Below are 22,359 nucleotides of genomic sequence, written 5' to 3'. Positions count from 1 at the left end.
AAAAGAAAGGAAAGGCAAGAGATTATCCAACGTGACATAAACCCACAAAAACAAGCAATGAAATGAGTTTATAACAAGCTTAATGGCATTTCTGTGTTTTTTCAGCCGCTAGGATTTGCCATCATTAAAAGCTTAGTCATTTCCTCTTTGAATGCTATATGAAGAGGTAAAGGATACTATTTTAATCTCCAAATAATGAAATGATAACTGCAATGAGGGCTCTGACTTTCATGCTTGCTTTCTCAAAGCTAAAAAGGGAGTCTTGGAAAAAAAATAAATGAACTTTTGCCTAGTTCCCCACTGCCCAAACCGCAACAAGTAGAAATAGGACAGGTCACTAAGGTTAAACATTCTTCATCAATGTCGTTCTGTTTAACCATATTTAACTTTTGGGGGAAATGACTGTAAGGAACTCAGAGTAAGACCACATTGTCGACAAGTCAATAAGTTAGGAGCTAAAATGGAAATCATTATTTGTATTCAGAAATATTCAGCAGCATTACACATTTATGTCAGTTAGACTTAGGGGAGAGGGAGAGGGGGAGAGAGAGAGAGAGAAGGAGGGAGAGGGAGAGAGGGAGGGATGGAGGGAGGGGGAGAGGGAGAGGGAGAGAGAGGGAGGGAGAGAGAGAGAGAGAGAGAGAGGGAGCGCACACATGTGTAGGAAGAAGAGGCCAGTACAGTTTACACTGTTCCTCCATAGCAACTTATATGTCACTGGGAAAAGAAAGATACAGTGGGAAGATTCCCAACAATGAACAGAAAAAAGTTTAGTGACTAATTTTCCATTATATTTATTATTAAGGGATGACTACTGGGGAGGAAGAAAATCAAAGTTGGGAAAAACCATACAAATATGAAAATAGGGGGAAAATCCATTGGTAATTAAAGATGGGGAACCCTTCCTAAATGTGAAAGAACAGGAGCAGATCTACCTTCACCGTTCTCAGATGTGGCAGAGAAGAAATCTACATTTTAAATCATTAGGAGCAAACAGCACCTCCAACTCCTTGGAAAGATGGCTTACAAAACCGTGTGATTTCGGAATGACCCTTATTTACAATTGTTCAAATTTACAGCTAATAAAAAAGGGTAAATTCTTCCCCTTGGCCAGTGTTTTTTTCCCCCTCTCCCTCTACAGTCTCTTTTCCCCTTTCAGGAAAGAAAAAAAAAATGAATACAACCTCTTGAAACTCCATTAATAGAGAAGGCTGGCAGGCTCTCTAGGATAGCCCTACCTTTTGCCAGAAGCTACAAATGTATACTCTAAAGTAAACAATGGAAAGGTTATTGAAGGTTAAGTACATTCACATACTTCAGACTGAACAGCCAGACTCCACGCTGGGAAGATAATTTACACAGCATGAACCCAGTGCCCTAGTTCTGACTGGGGTTGGGGAAAGGGGGATGGGGAAAGGGAAGGAAAGCCTGGTATGTCAAGGTCTACAGTGAATGGAGGTCAATCAGAGGCCATCTTTGTTTATAACCCAGACCCTTTTCTCATTTATCTTCCACTGAGGATTCCCTAGTTGGATCCATGACAGGTTTTGTGACATCACCTGTCAGCTAATAATAGAAATTCAGTCAGCCACCTGCCAGCAAAGATGGATGGGTTTTTGGTTACGGACTTACTAATTGAATGACTGGCTTCTTTACCCCATCCCTGGCTCCTTCTCCCCAAGCTTGGCTTCACTGCTACCAAGGCAACCTTAGGAGTGAGTCCTTGGCTCTGTTCATTACAACTTTAGCAAAAACTTTTATACTTTTATTATAATGAGATCCCCATTGGCATCATAAAGACACCACCATATGCCCCTAAAGCCTTTCTTAGGTTTTGTTATCCTTGTCGACTAATTCTACTTATTTGAAAGCAGTAATCTGAGTCTCACAGCGTGAAAAAAATCACCCAGACATTCAGCAGTGGCTATGCTGATGCCTTTGGCTTCTGGGGTCCAAAAAGGGTGGGTCTTTCTGGATTTCCAGTGGCTATTGGAATTTAGTTTGACATCAGCATAACACAACCACAGAAGAAGGTTAGAATGTACTTAGAGCAGAGTTGGGTGGTTTTTACACATGTTCTGAAGTGACCATTAATTCTTTACCTGGGATAATGATTTTTTCATTTTTTATTCATTTTTATGTAATGCTATTTTAGTTTCATTTGCAATAAACTTTGTACATGTGATAACTATGCACAGGTATATGGGAAAAACTCATGGCTATCATTCGAAATGAATTAGGCTGAAACAAGCTCTACAAAGGCTGTAGCACTGGGGGAAAAATCTTAGAATTTAGATTGAGACAAGTTCAAAAGGTAGCTGGACAGCACACATTTTACTTTAAGTCTTTCTAACATACGAGATTCTAAATAAGTAAATGGGTTCGGAACACAACTCAATTCCCAGAATGGCAATTAGGTCATTAGTATACTGACCAATAAAAACCTGAGCAAAGAGAGGCTTGGGTTCTAATCCTAGGTTCATCCATTAGCTCCCTATGTGGTCCCTTGGGTAAAGGACTTTCTATGTCTCTGGAGTCCTTGGTTTCATCCTCCCCAGCATGAGAAGGCTGGATTAGAGGATAGCCTGGGTCTCTCACCCTGGGTTAAAACTTCATGATGTAGAAATGGCCATGAGCATATTAAACACTATTACCTAAAACATGCTTCTTGTCTGGGGGAAAAAAATCACATAAATGAAAGAAGTCAATGGATTTGTTAATGAGACCACCATCATCTAGGGCTGACATTCCTCTTTCTTCTATCAAGCAGTGTCTTGAAAGCAGCACAATTCCCAGCTCAATCCATTTAGCCTGTTTGTGCATTATGTAAGGCGCTTTTCCTCATGTGTATTGACTTAATGGTTAAGACCAGGAACCTTTATGTCTACTTCCTGTTCCAGAGGGCTTCAGCTCCATTTAGACAACTAAAAAGGATAGATTATCTGAAGTACACCTGCAATCCTAGCTCTTTTGTGGCGTTAAAACGATAATGTTGCCATAAACTGCAGTTTAAAAAAAAGGGAAAAGAGAAAGGGCTGACTGTTAAGGGAACCGGCCCTATACTTTCTGAAGCATCTATACCTCAGCGGGATTTCTTGTACTAAAGCTGATGCACACTGGGAAAGCCATTCTCCATACACAAGTACAGACCATTCAGTGACACAAGTTCTTTCCTGGCAAATAAAACAAACCTTTAGATCTTTGCAGACATCCCCACTTTGGTCCCTATGTCCTGCTGGGTTTTTATTTTGGAAAAAAATAGTTTCAGGGCTGTTCATAGGAAGCTTGTTTTAGTCTGTGAACTGAATGCAATGTTGTGGAAAATTTTAAATTAGATTTTGTAGTTTTTAAGGTGTTAGATGATGAATAAAGACTCAGAGATTCTGGGGGTGGAAGGAAGATCTACTTTCTCTCAGGGTCTCATCATAAAAGTCAAGGGATTGTTACTCCAGCTCCAGAGTGGCCCTCAAGATCTCCTGATGGTCCTCCCCAAACTATTACTTTAGTGGTCAAAATGGCACCCAGAACAACTGTTTGTTTAAAAATTATTGCCTATTCACCAGGTGATTATTGAAACTTTTTTTTTTTAAAATTACTTCTTAAAATAATGTTTAAAAGTTGCATGGCATGAGAAGGGATATTGGAAAAAATATTTCAAGCAGTGGGTTGTGATTTAAAAAATGTAACAGTATAAAACCAAAGAGAACCCTTTGATAATAGGAATTGTTTAGAACTGGCCAGGAAGAGACGGTACAGGACAAAATCTAGCAGTGGCCACCTGCTTTGTACTTGGCACCAATGTAATTCTTTATGGTCAGAAAGAAGTCATGAAAAATATTAAGACATTTTGCTCGAGATGGCTAAAAACTTCTATTGAAGTCATGTTAGACTGGTTGCCAGCTTATTGCTTTCATTAACCTAGGCAAAATAAATGATCAGATCATTGGTTTGCTGCAAAGCGGTTTTTTTCTTTTAAAGCCAAGAGGACACCTCACCCCTGACCAATACCCTCCCCCCCAAAAAAGTACTTAATGGCTTGGTTTACTTTTTTTATTTGCCTCTTTTAAGGAGGATGTTTTAAGGAAATCCTCTAAGGATATGTTCCAACTAGAAGATGCTTCCTTACCCAAAGTCATTTGTCAAAACCTGAGACAACAAAAGACAACAGAACACAAAGAACACTAAGAAAAAGAAGGAACTATCTAAAAGAGGAGATACTACTACTACTGGCTACAAGTGTGTGACTGTCAACCTGTATTATCGCAATGCCTCTCTTCTAAGGATCTCAAATGACTCTACTTTAATCACAAGTAACAAACTGATGAACTCCTTTAAGTTAAAGGAAGAGACAGGTATAATTATCCTTATTCTCAAATGGGAAAACTGAGACCCAAGTCAGGTGAGATGATCGGGGCAGCTCTATGGCAGGATTAGGAATGACATCCAGCAAGTTAAAGACTGTGCTATTCAAAAACAAAACCAACCAAACTACAAGGACGATAAAATAGCCTCATGGCATTTCACCATGGTAGTGTACTAAATTCCTTAAAATTGCTTCTCTGCTATGTTTTAAAAAATGAAATGTTGCACTGACGGATTTGGAACCATTAAGACAGGTCCACTTTTTCAGTTGGCCAGTAGTCTCCTGCCAAGGAAGACAATGAAAGTGACTTATTTCATAGCTCAGCAGACTTTTTCATCCATCACAACCTTGTGGCTTCATTCACCAGATACTGGAATTCTACAAGTCTTTCCAAAGACAGAGAGATGATCCAAAAGAGAAAAGTATTAAAGCAGGTCAATGAGACTTTGAAGGGAGCAAATGAGAACCAAGATACAATCACTTATTTTAAAGAGAAATTTTGAGGGAATACTCAAAAAACACGTGGGTAGGGTGGGGTGGGAAGAAGATAGAGGTACAGAGTTTATTACTCCAAAACCTATGGCATTAAACTGTGAACTACTCCCAGAATACAAATTCTCAGACTTTCTTCACACCATAGGTATCAAAATCAAAAGGGGTAGTGGGGGAGTAGAGAAGCACTAAACCTCATAAGGATCCCTGTGGAAAGTATACTGATTTAGAAAACCACCTATTAACATTATCCATATTCTACTGCATTTTTATTTATTTTATTTGTTCTACTGTATTTTTATTTAATTTATTTCGATTACATTTTAATCTGGTTGGGCCTCACTGGAAGTGGTGAGTATTGGGGAGCAACTCCAGGGGTGTGCCTGACTTCTCCGCTCTAAGGCATTTCCTCAGGATTTAGAGTAAACTGAAAATAAAACAAACTACAACTACCAAAAAAAAAAAAGAATGTCATTCTAAAACCCCAAGAACACAACTTCTAAGTAAATCACAACTAATATGACGTGGGATAATTTCATTTCACTTTTTCACACTGTTTACTGCATTTGCCAAAGATAGAGATTTTGTCTTGTGGAGGGCACGGCATTTAACACCTTCTGGGCGCTGCACTGTGATTCAGTGGTGATCAAACATCCTCCCTTTAATCTTTATTTTTATACAAATGACTGTAGTTCTCCTACTTACCAGGAGATGGCGGCTGAATCTTAGCTTGTTTCTTAGTATCTCCAGTGCTGAAGACTTCAGGAGGGGGCTCCTCCCCTCTTTCAATCTTGCACTCAAAGGCAAACAGGTACTGAATATACTGCTTTTTCAGGGAGCTGGCTGCACTGCTAGAAGTGCCCACATTCAGGTTGGTGGCCAACTCGCGCCACTTTTTGTTTTTATTAACCTAGGCAAAATAAATGGCAAGTTCATTGGTTTGCAGCAAAGTGGCCTGTTTAGAGCCAGGAGACCCCCCCCCACCCCCAAAAAACAGCACTTAATGTCTTGGTTTACTTTTTTTTTATTTGCCTCTTTTAACTAATGCTCATTACTCCCACTCAGTAGTGCATAGACAGCATTTACAGTTATAAAACCATTAAGGAACCTGCTGATAGCTACATAAAAAGCTTTGCTTGGTGAGTCTTCTGCCTGGTGTTTCTTTCTAATGCTCTGCACTCATCCAGGGCTTGTGCTGCTCCTAGCAAGCAATTTATCTCAGAACAAATGTATGCTCTCACTCACACTCCCGCCCTCTTCTAATTAAAAAAAAAAAAGTTCTAAAAACTAATTTAAAAAAGCAATAACACTAGCCCTATTCTGCAATTTAAGTGTTTTGAGCAATGATATGAAAAAACAAAAAACAAAAAACAAAACCAAACCCAGCATTTCTTCCCAAATAGCCATGAGCTGCCAGAACAATGAGCCTGTATTCCTGGCTCATGAAAGCCACTTGAGGCTTTCTTGGGGGACTGATCAATGCCTTTACCAAAGACAAATACACCAGAAATTGGGCCCCTTTACCAAATAACTGCAACTTTAAGACACGGTGACATACCATTTAATGCACCAAGTGGGGCCCTATTAACAGTGTCAGCTTAAATGTGGTTGATGAGCACAATTTATGCTTTTGGAAGGAATTGCTGCAATACCCCTCATCAAGTGGAACCAAGGAATGGTGTGCTTCTCCTGTTAAATTTAGGCCAAAGCAGAATATAATTGCTAAGAAAAGCATGATTAAAAAAAAGTTTAGGTAATATTTTAACCTTTTAGATGCCTCTAGGGAGCAGAGTTATGAAAGGTTATTCACATGAATAAATAAAACATGAGGATTTGCAAATAACTTGGAGAATATTTGGCCTTTTGATATACCTGTTATACCCAATAGCATTTGAAGGGTTAAGAAAACAGTTTTTCATAAAATATTAAATTTTAGGATCCAAACCTTGTCACAAAGCTCTTTATACCCATTTACTTAGCTCTAAGTGGTGCATAATGAACAAACTGCATAATGCTCACAGAAACGTTCAATGTCTAAATGCCCAGTATTTTGGCATTTAAAACAAGGCTACAAACAGCAGGCCTGTGGATTGCCTCAGAAATGGTAAACAGAACGCTGCTTGGGACACCCTGAAATGCAAAGCTGTGAACTGATAAATAACCAGCACCTGCTCCCAACCATATCCGATGGCCCACTAGGTAGGGATCATGCCAGGAGGAGGGCAATGCCAGCCCAGTTCTCCACCACTGTGCCATCCAGTTACATTCAAATAAGCCTCATTAGCTAAGCCAGCAAGGACTCCCCTTTGTAGGTTTCATTTGGTTATACACACTGTTGAAATAGCTAGGGTGAGGTGGTCCAACAATTTCTACATTTATTTATGGGCAGATCCTACTGTTTCTCTAGTCTACAGGTATACTTTAGAACTCCCAAAGGAATGTAGCTGAAGTACCGGGGTGGGAAAATGGAGAAGGGAAAGGAGGTTCCTGAGAGGGCCTTGATTTTTTTTAAGCTTCCATGACTAAAATTTAACTCTTCATTTCACTTAAACCTAAATGGTAATGACCTGAAGATTTTTAAAACTTAAAATGTTATATCTCCTCAATTCAAATATTAATTCCAGAAATTATTTTGAAAACAATCACAAGAAGTATTTAAAACAGTCATAAAAATAAATGACACAAGAAATCCGAAAAAAATCTCTGAATCCTAACCTTCATATGTTTGTTTTTCTCCCTTTGACTTCTACTGAAAGCTACTCAAGAACAAATCTTTTTTTTTTTTTTTTGCTTTTGATAGCTCAATAATCATAGGCTTTACCTAGAGACTTTATATAATGGTACCTCAATGCTCTCTCTCTCTGAAAAAATTTTTTTTTCTATTTTTCTGTTTCTATCAATAGCACAAATCATATTCCCTGTGACCTCAGGCTAGAAACCATGGTGTTGGCTTTGATTGATGCCCCTTATTCATGCCCTACATCGAGCCAAGTGACCAAGTCTTACCAATTAATTCCTCCTTCCAGATGCATTCTGCATACATCTATCCCTCTTCATTTGCCTAGATTACCGTAATCCTGGGAGAACCATCATGTATGACCTCAGGCTCCCTTCAATCTATCCATTATAGTGTGCCGGACTGATCACTCTATACTGATTAAACAAAAAAGGGTAGATAAGTAGAGTCCTGGAGTCAGGAAAACTGTTCTTTCTGAGTTCATATTTGATCTCAGATACTTACTAGCTCCGTAACCCTGGACAAGTCAGTTTCTTCATATGTAAAAAGAGCCAGGGTAGGAAATGGCAAACTACTTGAGTATCTTTTGCCAAGAAAATCCCAAATGGAATCACAAAGAGTCAGATTCAAATGAAATGACTGAACAAGTGATTAAAACTCTTCAGCGGTTTTATCATTTTGTCAAGTCTTAACTCCTTTGCCTGCCTTAAGTAACTACATAAGATCTGGCTTGGCCCCTTTTCTCAAAGGACTCTTTAAATATTCCTCGACAGACAGGCTGGTCTCCTCACTATCCCATAAAATTACCATGTTCATTTCTCTTCAGTCAGACCACTGTCCTCAGTGTTTCACAGAAGTGTCATGCTTATTCCCATTCCCATGTCTATGGCACACAACTCTTCTGGATAGTTTAAAGTTCATAATTTGCACTAAGACTCTTGGGAATGTTTTTTTTTTTTTTTTTTTTGGACACAGGTGGACAATAAAGCAGATAGAAAATCACACAATCTCAGAATTAGAAAGAGGTCAAGAAGACCATCTAGTTCAGTCTATTTCTGTACAAGATGCCCCTCTATAATGAGGTTAAAAAGTGGTTGTTTGGACTTCACTTGGAGAAAACCATTCTCGCTAGGAATATTGTGTAGGAGTCTCTAATTGTTAGAAAGTTTTGTAATGAGTCTGCATCTGTCTTACTAGAACTTCTACCCAAAGGTGCTAGTTTTGCTCCCTGGATCTAAGAAGAAAAAGTCTTAATTAATATTTGACATATGATGACCTAGGCTAATTATTTCAAATTGTTTCCAATGGTTTTCAGGTGGCATGGTGTCTCTCCTTTGGGTGTGCATCCAAAACTGACCACAGTGTTCTACATGTGGAATGACACCCTTCCTTTTGATACCATACTTCTTAATAGAACCCCAAAATGGCATTAGCTTTTTTGGCACTATGAACTCATACAGGAATTGTAATCTACAAAGAAACCTGGATTATTTTCAAACAAACTCTCTAGCCCACCCTTAGACTTGTGAAGTTGAATTGTTTTAAGTAAAATACTATATAGTTCAATGTTGACTCATTAAAATGGAGCCATCTTTCAAACCTGCTGCAATTTTTGGATCTTGTCATCCAACATATTAGCCATCCATCCCAGTCAGCCTTGTCACCTGATTTGATCAGTGTGCCACTGAAGCTTTCATCCAAGTCATCCTTTTGATAAAACTGCACAGTATACAAAACCGGAGAGCATAAACCTCCCTGCTCCCAAGACACTATCAAAATCAGCACCTAGTCTCTCCTTACCTGTGCCAAGCCTCCAATCTCTTTGACGCAGACGTAGAGTCTGAACAGGTCCAGGGGCTTTTTGCCCACTGCAGGCAGACTAGCCACAGGCGAGCCTCGCTCCTCCATGAAGGTCAGGTATCTGTCCACCCACAGTCTGCGCTCCGGCTCATTCCCCAGCTCATACACTCTTGTGATCTTCTCCCCAGTGGTTGTAGAAGAGCTGGATTTCTAAAGCACAGAGAGTGCATTTGGAGGTGGGGTAGGATAAAGGGGGGAGAAGGGGAGAGTAAGACAAAAGTAAGGCACTCACAACATGTATAAGAAGAAGAAGATATCAAAACAAACTACTGCTATCACACAACAGTTAGGAATGAAGGCTACTAGTTCAGGCACAAACAATACATTCTCTTAATTAAGAATTTAGTTGACTTTAAAGGGCCCAAACTCCCCTTTTTATGAAATGAACATTTTATCTCATTGATACAAAAGCGTTGAATCCCAGAAGGCAAGTTTTCGATAATGCCTCATGTCATTTTTTGAATAAATGAGGAAAAAACGCCCAACATTTCCTTTTTATGATCTCAAATTGTGGTTTACTCCAAATACAACAAATTTCTGAGCTCCCTTCCTTGTTCCCCTCAATCAAAACAGCATCACTGCACTCAATGGCCTGATGTGATAGGACTGTCAAAAAATTATTTTTTATCTTCACTTCTCTAACACACTGATTACCTACAATTTATCTGCATATATTTTGTCTGCACACAGTTGTTTTCATGTTGTCTTTCCCCCTTAGTGTGAGCTCCTCATGGCAGGCAGGGACTGTCTTTTGCCTTTCTTTGTATTCCCAGGGCCTGGAACATTGTAGGTTCTTAATAAATGTTTATTGGTGACCATTGTCGCCTAACTCAGTTGGGGGGGGGAAGGAGGGGTGCAGAATAAAGCTAATATATAGTTTTCAGTGAAAAACAGTGGAGGGAACAACCTATAGACATAACTGGGGGTCTCCGTCTCATAGTAGGAATTCTCTGGAGAGGTTAGCTTGAAATTTACTTGGGTAATGTGGTATAGTGGAAGGTTTGGAGAACCAGAAGACCTGAGATGGAGTCTCAATTCTTACTAGCTGTGTGATACTTTTTTCTCTTCTATTCAAGGGCAATAATGCTTGCACTACCTACCTTCTAAGTTGGTAACGCTTTGTAAGCCTCAAGATCTTTATAAATATGTATTGTCATCATTTTATCTGTTTTAGTATTAATTTTTTCCCCCTAAAAATACCATGTTTTAGCAATTGTACACGTAGCAGCACAAGCTAGAATGAAGATTTAGCGTTTCCATTATTACTATAGTGATGCATTTTAACTTTCTTCAAATATCTAATTTATGCCACTGGTACTTGGTATTCTATGCCAGCCAACTGCGATACTAAAAAGTCAAAAGGGCATTTTCGGTCAATCTGGTGTCTGCACAAATAGGCTGCATGATCTAGGTGAGGCAAAGATTGGCTTTATGTTGGTGAAAATACTTTGGTATTTGGCCTGCTACTCTAGATAGCTAATACAAAAAGTTCTTTTAAATTGTTTTTGAAGGGAAGAGGTATGTGACAATACAAGATTTAAAATGTGGTTTATTTATGAACAGCCACTGTTTTAAAATACATACTTCCTAACACAGTTCCATTATCTTTCACTGGAATCTCTTTAGTTTAAGAATATATGGTCATTTCTCTTTAAAAAAAAAAAAAACCACAGACGTCCAATGTCAGGTGATATCTTGTTTGTTACTCCAGTAAAAGGTGGGCTGTAACAAAGAAGTCCAATACACTGCCAAGCAGGAAGTGGAACTTCTAATAAAAGAGGGCACTTTTCATCTTCAATTAACTTATTACCCAATTAAGGTTTTTAAAAAATGTTTAAGCATAAAACATCATTTAATAAAAAGGCATTAAACTGTTGGAAATATAGAAAAATGGGTGTCAGGTTATAGGTCAACTAAAATACAGTCTTGCTCTTATAAATTTTGTCGAGGGTGTGAAAATGGGATTGGACTTCAACCTCAGGTAGGCTCAACTACTTTACTTGGAAAAAACTGTGCATGTCCTGTACTCCCTTTTCCTTTCTACTTTGAAGAATGGCACCTACTTTCCACACTCTCATACTTAAATGTTTTTCAGGTCCCAATTCTATGCGGGTGTTAAGTATTACGAGAGAACTCCAATTTCTATATACCTTTCCATACTGCTTACCCAAAGGTATATTTACAAAGGTAAAATAAAATAAGTTTGTGATATTAATCCAACATGACTGCAGAAAAGAAATAGCTTTCGAGAATTCTAGATCAGTGATGTCTAGCTGAAACAGAAATGAGGGCCACTAGAGCTTATACAGAGGGACACCTGCAGGCAGCAAACTGACTTAGAAAACTATATATTAGCATTATCTATGTTCTACTGTATTTTTTTTCCTAATTATATTTCAGTCTGGTTCTGGTTCTGCCTGCATTGGGAATGTTGAGGGCAGCACAGACTTGTTTTTGATTCTTCTGTTTTAGATCATTCCAAATGAGGCTCTGTCCATTCAAAATCTTGATAAAGGATTATGCTGTGGGTCACTCAAATATATTGTTCATGTACTTCAATAGCATATTATTAGTTTAGGACTTGGCTGCTCTAATGTCCAACTTGGGAGTGGTCTACATGTATATATATATATGTATATGTATGTATATATGTATGTATATATGTGTGTATATATATATATATATATATACACACACACACACACGTATATATTTAGGCAACGATTAGCATCTCATTCTATGGCTAAAATGTGATCCTGAAACGAAATGGCCCATGGGGGTAAGGTAATCTAATACAAGACAAGCAATTATGAATTTTTTAGTTTTAATCTTGGTTCTTCCTTACCTTCTATATCAACTTGCCATATAAACTTTTTACAAATCAAATGTTTTTCTTATGTGATTAGCAAAATGCCACAAAGATGGTGATTTTCATTAGCAAAATGCCATTTTTGTTTTTTAAAAAGATTTTAATTCTTGCAAAATGCTTCCATAGCACCATTATAAAAATGTCTTTGTACTTTAAAAAGTGATTTTAATTTGGTATGGAAATCAATGTGAAGTTATGCACATTACTGAAATGCAGGTAAAAATAGAATTAAAAAATATTTAGTCTTAATTTATCAGGGTGTTTATGAAAGAGTTATGATGATCAGATAAAAGGAACGGCTAAAACCTGTGAATAGATAATGTTCTCTAAATAACTATAATGTGACTGTTGACACTTCTGAGTCTGCTTATTTAACTGACTAGTGATTACACTCATTAAGGATTCAGCACACCAAAAAGGCATTACAAAAACAGCAGTTTGGGAAAGCAAAGAGAAAATCCAATTCAAAACCGATCAGGTACAACAGATACCTTTTTGGTGCTAGGATTCTAGTCATGGCATAAATAACAACATACATTGTACCTGGTTAGGCAGGAAAAGCAAACTACATTCTTTCTGGGATGATGGTTAACTTTTTAGGACATTAAGGCAGCATTTACCAAATTATTTTTTCAGTGCCCTAAATTATGCCCACATGCTTTGAAAATAGTTAATGCCTCTTTGCAGGGACCTGATTCAAACAAACAAACAAACAAAACTGTCACATTTTCGAGACTTTGTCTGAAATGGAGAAGCAAAGCCAGAAGATACTGAAAAATTACAGTAAGAAGACATTATTACAATCTTTTTTGTTTGGTCGGGGGAAGGGGAGTATAAACATAAATCTGTAACACTTTAAACATCTCTTAAAGGTAAACATATTTCTGCATTCTCCACCAGACGTGATCTTTTTTTTTTTTGGTGTGTGTATATGTAATTGTGTGTATGAATATAGAATTTGCATTTTTAGAACATGCATTAAATATCTTGACATTTGCTACATTTTCAGTCCTGCATTTAGATTAAAGGGTGTTGGAAACATGAGATGCTGGTCAATGTCTGCAGTTGAAGAACTAATGAATTGCATACATTTGCAATTATTTGATAATAGAGATAATTCTATGCACTTCATTTATAATCTACTTTGGTACTCTCTTTCAATTACTATCTTATTCAAAAGAGTGGCATTTTGTGAGCATAGAACACTCTCACCTGATTTCACTACTGAGCATTGCTTCCCAGGTTTTTTTGATCTACCAAAGAATTCTCTCATAAACCCTTATAAACAGTGACAATGTGTGGCATTGGTGTGAATAATATAGGGAAATGTGCTCTGAAAAAATAAAAAGGAAACACTTTATAGATACAAGATGTTACATCAAGCAACTGTTTGGTATTCTTAGACTGCAGGATTAAATTGTGGCTCTTAATTCGTTTTCATCCCAGTCTTCCTGTACAGGGATACTATAACTATTAAGTAATAGTACGTTAAGCTTACTATTAAGTGGGAGCTGGTTAATACTGCACACAAAATTGTCTCTTTGTACATTCTATTAACTACTTGGTCTATAAGGCTATCTATTATCTTGAACTTTTTCATTTCATACCTTAGATCAATTTCTTTAAAAAATAAAAAAAGGATAAACTCCATTTGAAAGCTTACAGTTTTATTGATTCTAAATTTTTTTTTTAAAAAAAAAGGACAGGAGAGAAGATGGAAGAACAAAACACAATGTTGACTGCCTTCTGAGACTCAAAGCAAATAACATAAAGACATCAAAATTAAGGAGGTGCACTCTTCTCCCTTCCTATTAGTTTTCCCTAGGAGGTTTAAAGACCATTTTTTCCCCATTGTTTGGGAAACGAAACATGTCTCTGTGGACAAGGTGACCAAGGGTGTGGCCATCTCCTCATTCCTCTAAAAAGGAAATGCTGGTTATGCTGAAGCTCCATGTGAATTCTATAAACATTTTCTGGAACAATCAACTCCTTTAACCTTCAACTCGGTTTAAATCACTTAATGGGATAATTAATAAGAGCTTCCATTCTGGCTTTTGACTAGACTGCCAGAATCTAGTTAGATTCTTCATCATCTCCAAGTTGCTCTTCATGAGTCGTGCTCTTCATACAAAAATTAGGGTATTAATTAAGACTTCTTCATAAAGTAATTGCATGTTAAAGTTTTTTTAAGTGCTTTTTATTCTTCATATGAATATAAAATATTGTAACAGAATTATTATTCTTTTAGAAAGGGCACAAAATTAATTTTTCTACTGAGAAAAAATAAGTGCCCTAGACCTACCAACCTACCTATGGCCAAACGATATTTAAACTAAAAAAAATTCCCTTGAACTTAATACTATCAATTATGTTCTTTGTATTTCATCTGGCAACCACTGCTTAATTTCAAGGGTATTTGCATTGCTGTGAAGGATACAAATTTTTCTACCTAACCCAATTCTAATGTACGTAAACATTATTCATTTAAAAAGTAGCATTCTAAAAATACACATGCATTAACTTTTCCCAAGCCTTTTTGTTTCATTTCAGACAAATGGATTGAAACAATGCACAACTGATATTATGCTACACAGTGCCCCAAGATTGTAATATTTGCATTTTCAGATAGGCTATTTGGAAATAAGATGTTTCAGAGGCTGAACTGCCCATAAAAGATTTTAGTTCAGATGCCGAGCTTGTAATTTACACCATGGATACTATTAGTTCTCCTACAACGGAAGAAAACACCTCATTTTAAAAACCTTCTCTAAGTGCACAATGAACCGAACACATTTAATGAACTCACTTGTGTGAAGGAGTTTGGACCCAGTAACAAAAAAGGATTCTCCTTATAAACACATTCAGCATGCTTTGTACAGAGGTGAATCATGAGAAGAATGCTTGCCACTTATAACAGCTACTTAACTATCAGAATTCAAACTTCTAGGATGCACATAAACTTATTCGTCTATTAACAATATATTATAAGTAAATACAATCCTGTAATACTGTAATTTTTTAAAAAATTAAACAAACAAACAAGCAAGCATTAAAATAGAATTAATTACCAAAAATCCCCAAAAAACCAAAACAAAAACCAGAGCCACTTACAGGGCTTGATGGAGTCTTTGGCCAGCCTGGGCTGTTAATGCTATCGCTTTCATCTCCATGAAATGAGGAGATGCTAGCAGAGCTTGGGGACATTGGGGAAGGGACTGGCAGGTTGCCTGGGGTTGGGGGCTGAGAAATACCCTGAGAGCTGTAGCTATCCTGTGGTAGAGGAATAAAAAAAAAATATGACAAAGGCAGGGCAAACTTTATTTAAAATAACAAAAAAGTACATCCAGTAAAACAGACTGACCAATTTTTATATATAATATGTATATATATAAAGAGAGACATATACAGACACAGACACATACACATAATAAATATATAAAAGTATTAAAACAACATTCTTAATTAGTATAACTTGGTAAGTTTGCTGGATGCTTGGGTAAGGTTCACTAAGCCACCATGCTTACTTCAAGCTAACATGAAATGCTAAGCATGGGTTTCCCCTTATGAAAGAAAGAAAAAAAAAGCTGTTCACCTTATTTGTCAAATAAGGTGGGAAAGCAAAATATTAAGTATGTTGTTGCTGCTGAGGCGGCCAAAACAGGAAGCTATAAACTAAAGGCAGAGAAAAATGGCTTGCAAGTTGGAAACCAGGCAAGATCCCTTCTTTCCCCCACCCCCAAACTCCCAAGCGTTTCTTCCTCTGGTTTGCTCCCTATTCCCTCCTCCCCCATGAGTTAAATGCCATAAGAACTAGTAACTTTCAGATCCACACCATGAAAAAAAAAATAGAAAACAAATAGGTTGCACACAAATGGAAAAGACATGCGGGAGAGAAAGAAACGAAAAAGAAACAAAAAGGGAGAGGCCAGATTCAAAGAAGAAAGGACAACATGGCAGCCTCCTGCTCGGTCAAACCAATACCACGTGCACAAGAGGAAGGAAATACCTTGGACTTGCTCTCAGCCTGAGGAGGGCCTTCTTCTTTACCATCTGTTTTCACAGGCACAGGCAATTTGGACTCACCAGGTGACATCATATCTGCAAGACCCATAGATGCTAATAGAAAACAGGAGAAAGAGTTTAGAATTATATAGATGGTTTGCCAGTGTTGCCTGCTAATGTATGCTGTGAAGTGAGGTCTGGGGCATGCAATCTTCCCTTGAAGAAGGAAAAAATATGTAACCTTGGAAAATACATATCCTTGAAATGAAAATAGCACTATATTCTAGCAATCCTTCACCAGACAAGTATAAGGTACTGTCTTTGCGTTCTAAAGACCAAATTATCTCTCCCCCGCCCCATATATTTATCTTTCTACCTATTCATTCATTCATCCATCCTATTCTTTCAGACAGAATAACAGAGAGTAGGCCACAGTTAGACACAAAACAAAATACTCAACTAAGATCTTCTTAAACCTATTAAAGAACTAGTAAAATTTTCAAGAGAATATGGATATTACATAGTTGGAGAATGGAAGATTTAAAAATGAGCTACCACACAAAGACAACGACCTTGAAAGACTAAAATACCGATGAACTCTGATCAGCATGATGACTGACCACAGTTCCAGAAGACCATCACCTAACAGAGAAGTGAAGAACTCAGAGTAAAGTCAGAGACACATATTGCTTGAGATATGACCAAGGTGGAAATTTGTTTTGCTTTACTATATATGTTTGTAATGGTTTTGCTTTTCATTTGTTATAAATTCGGGGGAGAAGGACTGAAGTGGCAGGGAGTAAAAGTGGTTATTTGCTGTTTGAAAAAAAAAAAGAAAATACAATGTAACAAATTCACTACTGCACCATCATATTCCATAATAATTGAACTTCTATATTGTTGCACTGCATAATCTCTGTTATAATTATGAAACAAACACAAGTGTATTTTTTTTTTAAAGGAAAAAGAAAATTTGGTTTTTTTGCACCATGGCTTATAGTTCATTTTGGTACCTTGGCTTACCACTCCCCAACTACTTCCCAAGAAACCAATGACACAGGCTCATACTCAGACTAATAAAAAGCTCAACATGCAAAATACACGTTACAGGCAACCTCTACCAGTAACAGTGTCACAGAACTCACCAATATTCATTTAGACTTTAATGCTTCATGGGTAGAACTTATTCCCCTCAGAACTGCCTAGTACTGACAGAAGATGCAAATACAAACTGATATTTCTAGGGTAAAATGTGGGTTTATTTTGTTATATTCTTTATAAAGGAAAAATGGAACCAAACAGTGAGGCAATATAGGTGTCTGGGGAATATGAGCTGAATCCCTTTGGACCCCACTGTGAAAACTAGCTGCACAAAACTGGGACTACATAGGAGACCACCCAATGGGAGGTGTGAAAGGGGAAAGGAAAAATGAGGAAGAGAGGAGAACAAGCAGAGGAAAGGAGATGTAGGAACAGAACTTCTAAATGACTGAAATCAGAAAAAAAAAATTCCTTCTTAAAAAAGAAATAAATCTGAGAGTAAATGCACAGGAGCTATTTCATACTCTACTGAAAAGGCAAGGTTGGCTCTAACCAGGCAGCACGGATACAGTACAATGTGCCAAAAAAAGAAAAAGAAAATGAAAAAACAACAAAACAACAAACCTTAAACTACTTCACAGATTGCCCCCTACAAAATGATTATTGCACATATTCATGTATTACTATGTTTTAGAAAATAATTAGTTTTAATTACAGCAGTGAGAGAGTGAGCAGGACTCTGGTGAATAAGTTGGCAAGCTTTCCGGTGCTAATTTGCTAATATCTTTAGCATCACCACAGGTTGAGACCATAGGTCTGCCAAAAACCCTATCCTGCCACGTGCCATGAGAGTTTACAATGGCATGTTCAATATTCAGCTCTGAACGGCCTATATTTTCCATGGCTATGTGGGCTTCTATTTCAAAGCCCATTTGCAACCCAGTCAGTCCTTAAAGTCATCACAACACTCACAAATCATAATTGAGATATTTTTCTTTTTTTTTCCCCCTCCAAATTACTTTCAATACTTAGACTTTAAGAACTGGAACAAAAAGCTTTTTCAAGTGATGCAGCTGCAGAGAAAAATCTATTGGGATCAGCTAAAAATGCTGTTATTTTTGTGAATGTGTGTGAAACCTCAAAAAAGCAGCTGAGTGATATTACACCAAGAAGCCTAGTTGTTCTGAGCAGTGGATCGCTTTTGTGCATTTTTATCCTTTGGAAACTATCTCTGGGGGGTCTAGCAGGATATGAATTAGTTAAGTCTGTACATTAAAGAAACACCCTTTCTTGTGGGAGGAAGAAAAAGGCAGGGTGACTGTAAAGGAGGAGAGGCTTAGCTGTGTCCAAGTGTACTGTAAAAGATGGCCTTGCTACTTATTCACTGAATGGAAATCACATAAAGGGCAGTAAATTTAATACTAGACTTTTACGAGGGATAAGGTCATGGAAACACTTCCTTCTACAAGTTCAGTTTTTCACAGGTTATAACCTAATTCTTTCAACATCAACCAATTATAAAATTTGAAACATATCACTATTTGCCATAAATTAGGTCTATATATTAAATCATAATGACATTAAAAACAATTTAAATAAGCATGGATTGATAAATTAAAACATCTACTTTGGTTTGAATTTTTCCAGGTTTTCTTTTCCTTTCACTATGCTTCACCATAAACTTACTGTTATAAAAGTTTACAGGTTTCAAAACAGAGAAATATTCCAGTTGCCTCAATTTCTTATTTTGAGAGAAAGCAGTTTAATTTAACTAGAATGCAGTTTAATTTTGAATACTGTACAATAATTAGTATACCTGTCTTGAAATATAAATTGTATTTTTGTGAAATGGATAGCATGATCCTTCCTTACTGTGGATTCTATAGGCGCTTTCTATTGAAATGCTTACTCGTGACTTCTTACCAGAATTCTCAATGAATCACTGCAAACATCCTTAAGGTTCCTGGGGCAATGGTACTCTCCAGGGGAACTGTTGTTCCCTTTTCCCAGAAGAGAAAGACCACTACCATTATAAAGGTGTGTTAAATCAAGGCACCGTCCCCCTTACACTATCGACACAAGTAATCTAGTATGTAAAGTGCATACATAAAAAAAGACAATAAAAATTTTGTGACTGCAAGGAAGTGCCATATGCATTCAGTGACCGGGTTTCGAGTACTAGCCTCTGGCTTTACCACTGAAATTTAAGAGCTGGAATGATTTCATAAAGAAAGTATGGGTCAAGAGTCCTAAAGTAGCTATTCCACACTGGATTTAATATATTCAAAAAGACCATAAAGAATATAAGACATGAGTAAAACTGAAGCTAAACATTCATTCCTTCCCAGCTCCCATGATTCCCCATCAAGGCTACAACAGCATTCCCTAAAGATGGTGAAACAGGCCTGGAAATACACAGACCATTCTTTTCTTTTCATGGACAATAATACAACATATCATACTCTGCAAAATATTTTATTCCTTCTTTGTGAAAACACAGAAAGGGCCTGTCTTTGTGTGTATATACATCTCATCTATTTTTATGTAGCAAATATAAAGTAACATAGTCTAAAGCTAATGTATTGCTTACAAAGAAGCAAGGATAGCCCTGGAGAAAAATTTCTCTCACTGGATCAGCAGGCACTGGAAAAAGCCTCTCTTCTTTTCTTCACTAACATATTCCATGTATCAGCACATTTATTTCCCCCTTGGGGTAAGAGGTTCCATCCCCATGTTTAATTAAGTGGTTTACCTTTGTTCCGAAGTTCATTTTTCATCACGTACCTTTTCTTTCTATTCTTTTGAGGGGGGTGAGATATCAAACTACTTGGAAATAATCTGGTGACCACCATCATCCTCAACAAGAGATACTTGGCAGCCTTAAGATGAAAATCATTATGCATCTCTCAGAGATTCATGTGCTACTGACAGACTCTTTATTTCAAGTACATGATAAGCACCAGAAAAGGAGAAGGGTCTCTGGATGTGCAAAGCTGGTGGTCATGACTGCAAGAATCCAGATGCCTCCTCAGGGAGATACCACAGATGTGATGATAGAATTGAGCTTAAATTTTTCTAACAGAGGGTGACTGAAGTCATTCAATATTTTAAGTCATGTTTAGATTTGAAAAGTGTTTCGGTAAGTGGTTCCACACCAGAAGATGGCTCAGTTCCAAAGGCACATGGTTATAGTATTGTTTATTTATTATCTGTATGTTACCATGATGAAAGCATGCTCTAGTTGATACATAAGGTAACTTTTGGAGTGCCAAGTGCTGAACCCATAGATGGGAACTACATTTGTGGAATTTAGATAGAACTTAAGATGATAGCTTATATTCAGACAAGACTCCAATTAATGAACACTATAAAACCAAACACAAGTAAACAGAAACTAATCTATATAAGAGCTGCACAAGGTTGTATTAAACAAGGTTGAAAGGGACTTGCAATTTTGTCTTGACTACCAACAACTGCATTTTTTCCCCCCAAATGGTAAAAATACCTCCTTTATATAAGGGCAAAAATTCCCTACTGCTTACCGTCCTTCCCCCCTTGGCATTATAAGTGAAGAAATAGTTGTCACATTTGTACTCACACTGACTCTATTTAAATAATTACTTGCTCACTGAAGCCTAGAACAATTTGTCACTACACAAGAAGCTTTTTTTTTGCCTTGTACACTATCTAAAGCACATTTGTTTTAACTGAGCAAAGAGATGGCTGGAGTGTCAGTCCACTAAGCCACTATCCAGGAAAATCCTACTTCTGGGTCCAGTCATCATTTGGTTATGTCTTCTTTTCTTTAAATGTGCCCTTTGAAACGGAAACTGCTTTTCTGCTATCACTAACAGCCCATCTCCTTGTGCCTTTGGCAAAAAGACTGATGTACTGATCTCTGCCATTCTGGGACTGAAAGAATTAATCTCTGTCCCCCATTAAGAGAATTTATGTACATTTCTTAATCAAAACTAATGTTTGCAGTGTATGTTTCAAGTTTCTTTTTGTCTTTTGTGTTCTCAGAAATGTCAACACAATCCACATCCAAGAGTGCATACAGAGATACACAGGAAATGTTAAACACGTAATACTCCTGGTACATCTTATAATTACTCTGCTTTCCATCAGGTAGCCTTTGAATTAATAAAGCTGGAACAAAATTACACCAATGGGTAGGCAAAAAAAATTTGACAAATGTTTAAATTATTAAAAATCCAATATTTCAAGATGCACAATGCAATAAAAAGTGCATGACTATCCCATACAAAAGACTGGGAGGATAAATGGCCTTGCATTGAACAGATTTCCTCTGTATGAAATAACGAATGGCTGAATTATCTGAACAGGAGAAAAAAAAAACAACCCTCTCTGTGAATCTTCCTTTAAACTGGTTATTCCTTAGGAATACATAAATCTTCTTAGGCAGGGCACTGTGCCATCTGTTTGTTGTGGGTTATTTTTGCGGCTCTGGGGGCCAAAGAAAAAAGGGGGAAAATGACTCCTGTTAATAGCGCATCAGAATTTATAGTGCAGTTTCAATGCTCAGAAGTAATTTTATTTCAGCAAGCCAGACAAAATATACAATGACAAAATCCAACTACAAGGTTACCTAGGACAGTACTAGTAGAGGGAAAAGTAAACCTTTTCCTAATGGGCCACTGCTCAATTGCTTTTCACTTTCCACCTCAAATGTAAAAGTATGTTTCTGGGACAAACAAATGACTTTCTGTTTAATGTTAAGAAAGGCCAATTTATTTAAAAAAAAAAACCAACCTAAAACCTAACACTTTTGTTTTGACCAATAGGTTTCATTCTTTCATCTCTACTAAGAGAACATGTTTAAAGAAGAAATTTCTCATTAATACCACAATTAATCTAGACCCTTGAAAACAAGAGCTCAGAACTTTAGGTGGGATACATCACAGTGGGAGCTCACTGTCCATTCTCCTTCCCTTACTGTGAGGCTAACAGTAAAAGCCTGGAAAGTAAAGGTAT

The 22,359-nt window shown here is 37.2% G+C and overlaps 1 protein-coding gene across 9 annotated transcripts in view; it reads right to left on the bottom strand.

Annotated features, from left to right (window-relative positions):
• ARID1B (AT-rich interaction domain 1B) overlaps window positions 1-22,359 on the bottom strand; it is a 551,978-nt gene that overhangs the window by 18,665 nt on the left and 510,954 nt on the right. For 6 of the 9 annotated variants that reach the window (XM_072643769.1, XM_072643770.1, XM_072643767.1 and 3 more), the window contains 4 exons: window positions 16,328-16,437; window positions 15,433-15,591; window positions 9,393-9,602; window positions 5,561-5,765 (listed from right to left, as the gene is read on the bottom strand). In XM_072643769.1, coding sequence (XP_072499870.1) covers window positions 5,561-5,765; window positions 9,393-9,602; window positions 15,433-15,591; window positions 16,328-16,437 — 684 coding nt within the window. The remainder of the gene's footprint in view (window positions 1-5,560; window positions 5,766-9,392; window positions 9,603-15,432; window positions 15,592-16,327; window positions 16,438-22,359) is intronic. The other 3 variants (XM_072643772.1, XM_072643774.1, XM_072643777.1) reach the window with 1 other exon arrangement.

This window comes from Notamacropus eugenii, chromosome 2 (assembly GCF_028372415.1).
Source record: "Notamacropus eugenii isolate mMacEug1 chromosome 2, mMacEug1.pri_v2, whole genome shotgun sequence".
NCBI classification, from domain to species: Eukaryota; Metazoa; Chordata; class Mammalia; order Diprotodontia; family Macropodidae; genus Notamacropus; species Notamacropus eugenii.
This window is presented reverse-complemented; position numbering and strand designations above follow the sequence as displayed.